Source organism: Crocodylus porosus, unplaced genomic scaffold (genome assembly GCF_001723895.1).
Source record: "Crocodylus porosus isolate Cpor-Errol unplaced genomic scaffold, CroPor_comp1, whole genome shotgun sequence".
Taxonomy (NCBI): Eukaryota; Metazoa; Chordata; order Crocodylia; family Crocodylidae; genus Crocodylus; species Crocodylus porosus.
This window is the reverse complement of record NW_017728911.1, coordinates 3,312,462-3,324,823: the sequence shown is the minus strand read 5'-3', so window position 1 is coordinate 3,324,823 and position 12,362 is coordinate 3,312,462. Positions and strand designations below refer to the sequence as shown.

Here is a 12,362-nt window from a genome sequence, read left to right as displayed (position 1 = left end):
GGCTACGAGAGCCGCGGGAGACAGGCCCCGGTGCGACAAGGGGGCACCCGTGAAGGTGCAAGTGGGCAATTGGACAGAGCCCCAGTACAGCAAGGCACCGTGCCAAGGAGGGAAGGAAGGCAGCCTCCCTTTTATGATATTTACCAGCAAGACGTGGCGGGCAAGATAGAGGGTGCGTTCAAGACCCGATTTGGCACGGTAGGTAGGGGCGCTACGGGAGGTCACGGCACCCCTAAGGCTGCCCTGCCACAGGTCTGTTTTCAATTTGAGCCCAATTGGGAACCCTTGAATCTCATTAGGGTTTCTGATCCTAGCAAAGGTAGGTGAACTTCGTATACCACTTTGTCAGTGCTTATTACCACTGCCTGCTTCCTGGCTGTCCAAGAGCCATTTCTTTTAAGCAGACTTGTCTTTTTTTGTTTTTAAATAGCCTTCTGTGTCATCAAGGATTCAAATCATCTATAAAGTCTCAACTACTCAATTTCAGTCTATAAATCAGTTCTTCGTTGGTAGCTCACTGTCAGACTTCCAAAATTCATTCATGTACACCATGGGGACCTCATCTGCCTTCTGATGCATAAAACTGTGCAAGAAAAAAGGAATATGCAGGAATTTCTGCTTGTGAGAAGAAACAGAATAATTTTCAGGAGGAACATCCAATAAGGTCATCCTTTGATCCACTGCAGACTTACTTTATTCCAACATTTCATTCACAATTTGCGGCTCCTTTTTCTAGTATGTCTCCAGTTTCATTGAATGCCAATTAAATTACAATTTAAGTTATTTTATGCATTACGCATCCAACAGTACAATACTATTTCTTGATTTCTTGATTCACAATGTGTTGGATCCCAAATTAAGTAATTACTAAAAAAATCCATTAAATTGACCGGGGGGGGGGGGAGTACAGAAATTGCCTTTGTGTGCAACAGTCCAAAGGAGACAGCTATCCAACCTGCAGATTATTTTTCTCTGGGCTGGACCCAGATGAGCAAAGTTATTCATATAGTTTCAATGGAAGTGTTTTTAAAAGAGCCGCATGTCCTTTTTCATTTCAGACCATAAGCCTTTTTCTATTGAATGTTTGGAAGTCATTCTTGTAGATGCTTCCTGAAGAGGAGGCAGGCAAACTTGAAACACTTTTCCTGAAGTGTCAAGCTTCGTTTTCAATTATCCCTTTCAGAAACTGTGCAGACAGAAGGCAGGAGTCTTCATAGGAAATGTGTTCATAGGATTGAGTACTGCTATATTTAAGAGGATCAAGAAACATTTCCTAGAGCTAATATGATGTAATTAAGACCACCAAACCCCTCTGTAGTGAGGTTGGACAGAACTTTTACAATCAGGATTCCTAGTTTAAATGAATAAAATTCATTACTTCTGCCCTACTCAGTGGACAAAACTGTCTTTCACCTTAAGAAGAGCACTGGTAATATTTTTTGGTCATGATTTGTGAAAAGATCTTATCTATCACTCCATATTCCTAGGAGCAATAATGGGAGATACCTATCTATTAACCTGTTTATGATCATGATCTACCTTGCCAACCCAGTTAAAAAGCTATCAGAAATGTCTTGCGGAATGTCGCAGAGCCAAACTTGCTGGGCTTCCTACGAGAAGAGGCATAATCCTGCCCTTCTCTGCTTATGTTTGTAAAACGATCTGGCCTGTCTGTCTGCATTAGAAGTATCTTTTGGGTGTACCAAGTCTCTTAAGTTCCTTACTGTGTTAGCATCTGACATGTTTTAAATAGTCATATCTGGGTTTTGTGGTTAAAGGAAATAAGTGTGTGATTCTCAGCCCCAGATAGTTTCCAAGTCCCAACTATGGATGTAAACTGAGACCTAAATGGAGACTGCCCTTGACTGGCACCAGACTAGGGAAGCTCAAATAGTATATCATCCAGATGCACTATAAGACCCTGTTGGTGGCTTGCTTCCCAGCAGAATCTCAGAGCCTCCTGAGGTTGCCTTTTGGATTTTTTTCCTCTTTTTTTTTTTTATTACATCAGTGGCTACTACAGACACAAAGGACATAAGAAAAAGCAACTGTTACCCTGTTTTAGAGTTGGAAAACTAAAACACCACGTTATATGAGTTGCCAAGGTCATGCCAGGCTGCAAGAAGGCAGTGAACTGAACTATATGTTCTCCTGAATCTCACTCCAGAACAAAAGCACAATACTATACTTCCTCTCCTACAATGGATGCTACAAATACTCTTGCAGCTGTGAGAGCCATTAGAGTTGTAGCATGATCCTTGATGAAATATGTTGGCTCTGAATTTATTTTTTCCACCATATCTGTGGTGTCCCATGTGCTGTTCTAGGTCAGGAAGACTTGATCTTTCAAGGTCCATAATACATTTCTAATGTCACATCAGTGTAAGATGGAGCTTAGCTAGTCATAAAACTTCTATGGAGACAGAACAGCATCAATACAAAGTTGTGTGATGATATGATGATACCCTGAGGAATTTCTTCTATTACCCCAGTCAGAAAGAAAAGTTTAGGTCAATAATGAGCATTTCAAAGTTCTCTTCAAATTGGGACCATCTTAGGATAATTCAATGGAAAAGATAATATCCACCCAATGAAAAGAGAAAGGGTATGCTATTCTAAGCGAGTTAAGACCACAACACTCAAACTGCATCTGCAGTTTCTGGTAAGTACTTCCCTGCCAATCACTCAAACTCCATTTATGACAATTTTATATTAACAATCTCAATACAGTAAAGGACAAGACATATTTCACACTCCCCAGGCCTACTGCTTCTGTCACTTGTTCTGAAGTCCTCTGTTACTGACAGTTCTTCACATACATGATTTTCTCTCTGCATTCAGACTATAAATTTATTTTCATGGAAGTTTAAAGGCCACAGAAACTGATGATGCCACCAAGGAAGTGCTGATGTGGCATATTGCTAGATACCAGCTAAATTCAACCTTCTGTTCTCAAGATCTCACTCTTGTAATATCTACAGACAACAGAAAAGAAAAACAGACTGGCCAGAATTATTCTCTGCAGCATAAAGGTTCCCAGTTCACTTAACGTACTATCTTCACTTCAAAACTTTGAAGTTAACATACAGGGTATTTTGAATGATGTTTTGAAACAGTTGCCTACCTAAAGGAGCATATTTATTTATAGTCTATGTTTTTTTTTTGTATACGGCATTCAATAATTATTCTTTTTTTTTATTATTACTGTCTGAATACTTGTCAAGTGCTTGTCACATAGGGGTGACAGCAAACCATCTGCCTTCCTCCCCCAAAGGCACCTCCTTCTTGTTGCTACCACCTGTTCTTTTCCAGTCTCCACATGGCAATGCAGGGTTGTGCTTGCCACATGGCAAATGGTTAGACTACTGGCCCTAGCTGCATCTCTCAGTTCTGTCACCAACATTTACCCTTTAAAAAGTAAAAGTCAATTTTACAGAGTAACTAAAAATGTTAACAAGGACAGTGTACAGACAATGTAATGCCCTAAAAATGTTAACAGGAAAGAATTAGGTTACATTTTGTTGTATGTTGTTGTTGTATAACCCAGTGATTCTCAACCATGGTGCTATGGAACCCAGGGGTGCTGCCAGATCCTGTAAAGGGTGCCCCAAGGTGTGAAGAGATAAGCAGATAAGGACAGGCTCAGGCTTAACTCTGCCTGGCCAACCCCCTACCCCTATTGCCCAGCCCCTCTGGAAGGAGATAAGCACTGTAATATTACACATTCATTTTTGAAACTGGATGCTACTCACTTCAAGTCATGGACAGGTGTCTCAAGTTCAAAAAGGCTAGGAACCACTGCCCTAATCCTACTTCGTAAAAATGGCTTAAAGCTCAGTAAATGCTCAGCAAATATGCAATTACATTAAAAATGGAAAAGTTAAAAATACTTTTTGGGAGATTAAGAGGAATTTCAGGGCTCCCTGGAGCCCCTCCCTGAGCCACAAATGAATTGACTCCTTCCTGATATAATGTTTAAGGATCTCTCATAAGAGATTGAACTGGGAAGCAGTAAGGAGCAGCAAAGCTGTTGAACGTGTGAGGTTATGATAGTAATAAAAACTGTCAACAGTGGTAGAAGCTGGGTAATGATGAGGGTATCTGACAACAGCTATGCCTCTAAATTTCAGGTAGTCATAGGTCTGGGTAAGGTAGTTTGGCACCATGGAGAATTCCATCACAATCTCCAAGATGTTAAGCATCAAGAAAGCAGCCACTGCCCCCCAGTGATGCACACAAGGGAGCAAGGACTCTCAGAAATCTGCCTTGGAGCAGAGGGGATAATGTTCATAACCTTCTTGATAGTGTTTATACCCTGCAGAAGGGCAGACCTTTGAAAGTACCACAACAGAGATTGGAATAGAATGGAGCACTGGAGGTTATATGATACCAGGCTTGGTGCAGCCATTCCCTCTCTTCCCACTTTAAGCTGTTATTGTGGACCAGTGATAAAAAAGATCATTGTTACATCTGCTACAATTTATTTTACTGGATCAGCCAAAAATAAAATTGCCCTCAACCACAATTTTTTAAGAATTTCTCACCAAAGCAAACACAAACAACTCATACCTAAGTGAAATTTTAATAATGATTTTATCAAAGCCATATCTCTTATTCCCAGCATTTTTAAAGCACATAAATAAAATATAAACATACTTTTGGAGTACATCTATTATTAGACATACTTTTGGGGGGGGGTGTACACATGGGATAAATTTATGCACAACAGACTGCATGGAATCATTGAATTATTGTTTCTGCAGTGTGAAATTACTCTCCAGGCATAGAAAATGAAGGCTTATCTCTTGGCTGATTATCACGCCTTCCACAGATTAAATTTATTACATCTACAGATCACCATCTACAACTGACAAAAACAGAGACAAGCAACATCTTTTAGTTGAAAAAATTCCCCGTATTTTCTCTTTTGCAAAGGTATGGGGAAAAGAAGTTACTTATCAGTCACTGGTGCTCCTCAAGACATATCATGTATATTAAGGGTTGACAACCTACAGCCCAAAGGCCAGATCCAGCACACCAAGTGATTTAATCCAAGCCATGAAACTGGGACATCAGCAGTGGCAGCCCAGCTTGCAAGCAGCAGCTTGGCTTTGGCCTGAGCTCTATTAATTCGGCTCGCTACTCCTGAAAGGATGCTGACCCCTGGTCTATGAGTCCATTTGTACTAAGGCTGTACACGTGCCTTACACAGTCTAGCATGGACAATTTCTCTTAAAAGCACCCATACAGTATGCACAAGCACCATTTGTCCATATGCTCCAAGCCAAGGCCTTAAAAGATAGTATGTGCATCCCATTCCTCCTACTTACAGAAAGCTAGAGCATGAGGGACTCTTAGTCAAGGTGATAAATGCAGGATATTGAATGTGCTTCTCAACGGATAACACTGTTCAGTGAATTTTAGTTACTGGTAAGTACTTTTTCCTGTCTTGTTCATGTGCTGGCCTACATGCACATTCATACTACAGTTGACTAAAGCAATGCCCACCTTACCTGGATGTGGGTCTCCAAGCCTTCAACAGACAACAACTGCAGGACTACCTTCCCAAATGTAGCATCAGCCCTGGAAGCTTCAATGCTGCAATACCAGGAAAAGGTGGTTTAGGTCTAGCTAATTTGGCCTCAGCTAGAATACTATGTGCTGCTCTGGACTCTACAATTTAAGAAGGATATGGAGAAACTGGAAAAGATCCATAGGTGAGCAACAATGATAAAGGGATATGAAATAAAGTTGAGAACCGGGTATGTTTAATATGGTGAAAGAGAGAAGAGGGAAAACAAAAGGAAAAACAACCGTTGTGTCCTGTTACAGAGGGCAGGACACAGAGCAGTTGATTCAAACTGAAGCAAAGGAGATTTAGATTAAGTCTCCAAAAAAAAGCTGTCTAGGGAAACTGTGGAAGCTTCTTCATTGGCACGTTTCAAAGAGATGACCTCTGAGGTCCTTTTCCAGCTGTGTCATTCTATGGCTATATATGAAACAAAATAAGATATACAAGGCAGCATAAGCTTTTGTGAACTCTTGATCTCAGATGCTGTGAAAGGACAAGCATAGAGAAGTGCAGAGTGAGTGATCTGTATACAAAAGGTAAGAAAGGAGGAGGGAGAAAAGAGGGGGAAGCAGGGCAGCAAACAAGAAAAGAACTGGCCTATGAAAGAGAAAGCAAAAGTTTTTGTGAACTCTTAAGCTCACTTCATCAGATGCCTGGCCTATAAAGTGGGCTTGAGTTCATAAAAGCTTATGCTTTCTATATATTTTATAGTCAGCCTATAAGGTGTATATCCACCCTGCTTTCTGCCTGACTTCAGATTAACATAGTGAACTAACTCTCCCTACATACAGAACTTCAGATGACTGCTTTTCAGATATCAGCTATGGAGATATTCCTTTGAAAAGCCACTGGAATTGCCTGGGCTGTGGGGGGATGAACCCTAAAACATTTATGACAGAATTAAAATGCTTTATCAGCACTTTTTGGTGGCATCATCAGTTTCAATAAGCACAGGAACACAATCCACTACCCAATTAAATAATGTATACGCTGAAATCACTGTATTTTTGTACCTCTCATCCAAAGAAAACAACAACCAAGGTAAGACAAAGTGCTCTCCATGTCCAGCACATATAACAATGATACCTCAAGCTTTGGAGAGTGAATAGATGGTTGGCCATTGGGAGATGGAATTCAGTGACACCTTCAAGTAGGAATTTGGGGCGAGTCCACCAAAGATACCTTGTCTGGTGACAGACTGCATGGTGCAGGGATTCACCATAAATGTTTGTATCTTGACCATTCTTCTCATTGAGATGACAGTCACCAAGAAGGTTTTTGCAACTGCATACTATACAGGTGCTTCTAAGACAAACTTCCATGCTTGACTGTTTAAGGCACATGTGCAGCCTTGATGCAAATGGATATGTTGACCAGAGGTCAGCAACTTTTCAGGAGTAGTGAGCCACATTAATAAGGCTCAGGCCAAAGCCAAGTTTCTGCTTACAACCCAGCTGCTGCTGCTGACATCCTGGATTCCTCCCACCTCCCCCTCCCCACGAGCTCACAACAGATCACCAAAACTCACTAAGTGATAGATTACTAGACCTGGAACTAGACCATGGCTCTGCCCTGGGTCCTGGCCCTGCACTGCTACTGCCCGGCAATCCTGGCCCCAGAACTGAAGACTCCTTGGAGACCAGTCCAGGACCCCTGTGGGCAGGGCATCTTGGCCAGGCGGATGGGATGGGGCCAGGGGTGGGCAGGGAGTGACATCTGGAAACAGGACAGACAGATGGAACCGGGAACATAGACCAGTGACAGCACAGGGTCAAGGCTATGCCTGTACAATGCACAAGAAGGGGGAAGACACGTACATACTGTGTAAGGTACTCTCTACAAAGTAAAAGGCTGAACTTGAGACACATGCTCACTCACAATGAGTAGGTGCACAGGGACAAGCAATCCAAGAAGCAGAAAAGTTCTAGGAAAGCAACAAAGACAAGTACCTGGAAAGCTTTCCATACAAAGAGAACTCAACAAAATAAAGACTACTCAATTTAGACAGACCCTGACTGAAACCTAACATGACACACCAGGTGATGAATGATGAGGCATTGATTAGCCTTTCCTACTTATCTGATCATATCTCTTTAATATCTCAGTCACCTCCTTGTTCCTCATCACCAACAAATGCTACTAGTTATGCTCCACTCTACTGAGGTATGCCCATCACAGTAAAAACCTTTGTCCACTTATCCATCATTGACCCATAAAGATGGAATGCCCTTTTTCTAAACAGCTCCATACAACCTCTGGCTTTTCTTTCTTCCTTTTTAAAATGAAAAACAAGCTTGATTTTATAATCTTCAGGACCCCACTGGAAAGCCTTGCCAAACTAGCCAGGAACCTTTTGACACTAATATTTGAAGATCAAGGAAACTGAAAAATTAGGAAGGTCTGGACACAGGAGAAGTGATACAGACCCTGGTAGTAATACTGTATATATGCAAGAACGCAATGCGCAAGTAACAGTGTTTTATTCTCCTTATAAATGTATTACCCATTTTTTCAAACTCAGCAAAGTGAATATTTCTCATTAGTAAATCTGATATAAAGAACCCCCCTCCCCCCAAACAGCTTGAGATAACGTGCCAAATTTTGTTAGGTGCAAAACATCTTTCATTTTTATACCTAGACACACAGCTTGCAATTAGGACACTATCATATGCTTTAAAGATACTTGCACACCTTTTCCGAAACCTTCCTTCCTCTTCACCTTTCATTTGCTTTAAGATAGCATCAAAGTAAGCTACTAAAGCATACTCTGAGTTTGAAAATTACTCTCCTTTTCATGAACTAAGCTTCATTAGACACATCCTGCTCATATATCTGCTGTACCACTTGTTATGCCATCATCCACAATTAACACAAATATAGTGCACATTAAATGAAGCACTGTGATAATACACCTGTTGATAAAGAGCAGTTTTTGAACTTATTGGTGGTATGCATGGATGTACTATTAAAAAACATCGCAGGGCATGTAACAGAACGTAGATTTTCATAGGTGTAATGTTACACCTGTTTTGAGAATTCACCAAGACTCCACCCACAATCCTTCGGCAGCATGCAAAAGAAAGGTCAGAGTTGAAAGCCAAAGTCCTTCCGTGTAGCAGGAGAGGACAGCGGAACAGAACAGGGAGCAAAAACTAATACAGACAGGAGGAAAAAGAGGAAAGGACTAATAAGGGTGAGACAGAAAGGACTAAAGCAGAAAGACAGGAGGAGGAGGAAGAGGAGCAAAGAATCTTTTAGGACCTGGGTAATGTACATTGTTGCCTTAAGAATTGCATTTAAACATTTGTTTTTTGAGAACTGACTTATAGGTATATGTATATGCATTAGAACGATTCAGGATGGGTAGCAGAGGTTGACTGATTTCTGGAAACTTGGGTCTCTAATACAGTTTCACACAGCCTTCGAAGCACAACAAGGCCAACGGATAGACATACCAGTCTGAGAAACTGGGGGCGTGTACCATATTGTTCCACACATTGTGGCACCAGCTAACAAGGCCCCAGAGTGGCCGGGGGGGGAAGAAGGCATGTCCCACTTTTGGGGGAACAGACCAAATTAGGAGAAGGCCCAGAAAGACCAAATTAGTACATATGCATGTGATGAGCTACATGGATTGTGTGATGAATAGAGAGAGACCAACCAGCGACGGCCATGGATCAAGAGTCATCAGGAGGGAAGGACAACACAAAAGCAGAGACTTGAGAGTAACAAAAGATCCCTCCTCCCGATCCTGCTCATCCTCCTCTCTGAGAGAGGTCCCCCTCCCTGTCCCCTGAGAAGGTCCCCGAGGCCACCATGGACAGAGGGGCGCACCACCAACTCAGCTCATCCACCCACTGAGGGGTGAGGTGGGTAGGCCTTGGCTATCCCACCTCCAAGCTGCTGACATCAGACACTGAAGAGTGAAGACTGAGTCCTGGCCAGATGTACTTTGATTCTAATGACAGCCCTAGGATTTGGTAGATATATACAATTGCTTGATTGTTTGCATTGCTTCTTTCTGATGTCACTGTGTACCTATAAATTTGCTTATTAGTGAATGGAAAGTTCATGGTCAGTGCCCTCCTCTCCCCCAGAACAAGTCACCTGGGTCCTAAACCCAGAACCAATATACACATCTGGATAGGGCATGGCTCCCAACTAGGTAGCTGTATCATTCAATATTATTAAAACACTACTTCCACTTCATATATTCTAACACGCTCTCTTATCTGATTTCTATATTGGTCAGTAATAAAATCATTTGATTTTTGTCCCTGAAAAAATGAAGAGCAATATACTACTGCTGGATCTAGATTTCTAACTAGGGAAGCAGGGGAAAAACCCAGAGTTTATACTACTAAAGGATCTGAAACAAGCAGCAGACACTGTTGATCCCAAAGCATGTTGCAAATTGTGTAATATGCACAAATTTCTTCAATTAATACTGAAACACAACTCCCCATCTCAGTTCATCCTTTGCAGGCTAAACACCCAAAACACCGCTCATTCTACTGTACCTAGGGAAATTTCAAATAAGCAGCAGCAGCACTTTTATGGTCCTATTTCAGCAACATCCCCCCTGTAATATTTTCCAACAAAAGAGACATTCTTTTCCACATACAACAGAAGGCATAGCATATACTTTCCTCCAGATAACCAAGGATCAGAAATTTTAAGACAAAACCTGAACTGGACAGGCAATACAAAACCCAAAGGTATGAAATGAATATTTTCTTGTCTGATGTCTTCCCTCATCTTCGTAACAGTTTTCTCCACTACCCTCTTAAAACTGATTACCAAAAGTTATGTGATCTGATGCTGGAAGAGCGATTTGTCACCCTACAATGGTATTTGTAACACTCTGGGTTTCTGCTAACATATTACCATTATCATGACAGCATTTATGTTTCTTTAACATCTGAAGTACGTAATACACGACATCATAGGCTTAAAATCATAGCAAGGATGTGAACATTATTAATGATTCCTCCGACCACAGCATGATAACAAATAATAATTTTACAGCACAAATGTCCTTTTGAAAGAATTCTTCTCCCCTTTTGTCAGTTTGCAGGAGTGATGGAGATTATTTTAAAAATAAGTACTGATAGCAGAGAACTGACTCTGAACCTGATGAATTTGGCCCAAAATTCTTCACCAGTAGACTCTCCACAAATGTTCATTTTTCACTTCTGTAATCCCACTGTTTGGTTTCACCTGAGACAGACTTACTATACTTTTATCTGCAAATGCCACAGGAGACCCTCAGATACCTGACTCTATTGACCATTTGAGCAAACACTTCAGATTATAGTAGTATATTGAAAGGAGAAGGCTTTTGGTCTTGTTACTATTCCCTTAATAAATCACAAACATGCTGAAAGAATACCTAACTGAACAATTCACAAGCCTTAAAAAAAATTTTATTTAGCTGAATTGTAGAATTAATGACTCATGCAGACAAAGCCCCTTGTTTTGTCATTATGTTGCCCCAGTTTATCTTACCGTGTTCAAGTATTATTAGCTGGGCTCCAGCCTGCACATTTCCAACATCATTTTCTGCAATGCACTGATAGAATCCTTCATCTGATTTCACCAGACCCAACACCTGCAGGTTGTGCTCCTTCTGAAGCAACAAGATAAAATAAAAATTTTATTTTAAAATGAGTTTTAGGTGTAAGGACAGGGTTTTAAAACAGCATGTTTGCTAGGACTTTATTTTAATGCCTGCAAGTCTGAATTTCTTGCCAGATGTTACGGCCATTATTGAAAACCATGTCCCTGTCCCAGGTGAAGTATCTTTTATTGTGAATCCTCAAACGATACTGGGCATTTAAAAAAACCCAGAACAAAACCCACCGTTAATACACATGGAATTCTTTAACTGCAAAAATCATAACCGTAACCTTCGAATGTAGCGCAAAGCACTCACTCATATGAGTATATAACAAAGGACCATTCAAGTAAAATGGTCCTGAAAAAGAACTATATACCAGGATATCAAGTATTCACACAGTCTAGTAGCCTCAGATTTACCCAATAATACAAGCATTAAGTCTTAAGCTATTTGTAACAGATCTCAGTAATGAATTTCATTGAGCTAGGTAGGTTACAATTTAAGGCCTGGTCTGCCAAATTTTGAGAGTCACTATTTCAGTAAGATCTTTGTGATTGCAATATTCTTGTCCATTTATAAATGACTATACAAAATGTAATCTGAATTCATATTGAGGTTTTTACAGGTTTGAACTTTCCAGATTACCTTTCAAGCTGAAGATGAATACTATAAAGAAACACACCCATAGTATTAGGAATAATGCCAGTGCTCTTCAATAAAATGTTTTGCAGCTGGATTATGCAACAATAAAGGATTCAAGGAACAATTTAATTCTTCTGGACCTTATCCATAATACTGTAAAAAGTAAGAAGCTAACCTTATAAAGGAATCTCTCTCACAGGCACATACATAAAAGGATTAAGCCACAGGTCCAATACCTCAAAATGAAAATGTACTTACAGCAATTTTGAAGTAGTCACTAGGGATCACCATGTCTCCATTCTTGACCCATTTCACAGTTGGAGTTGGTTTCCCAGTCACTTCACATTCAAACACAATATCCATGGATTCATGAGCGTAAATATTAGCAGGCTGCTTCAGAAATTCAGGTGGAGCTTTAAATATAAGATTAGAAAGAGAGACTTTATTACTGATACCTAGATTAACACAAACCATTGCAATTTATACTCTGGGTACAATAAAACTGAATTAATTCATTGTTAAAGAAAT

General features: G+C 40.5%; 1 protein-coding gene across 1 annotated transcript in view; it reads right to left on the bottom strand.

The window, feature by feature from the left end:
• Positions 1-12,362, bottom strand: part of NEO1 (neogenin 1) — a 256,404-nt gene that overhangs the window by 97,678 nt on the left and 146,364 nt on the right. Inside the window, exons 7-8 of the mRNA XM_019533146.1 lie at positions 12,093-12,247; positions 11,081-11,201 (exon numbers count right to left, since the gene is read on the bottom strand). Of these exons, the coding sequence (XP_019388691.1) occupies positions 11,081-11,201; positions 12,093-12,247 (276 nt within the window). The remainder of the gene's footprint in view (positions 1-11,080; positions 11,202-12,092; positions 12,248-12,362) is intronic.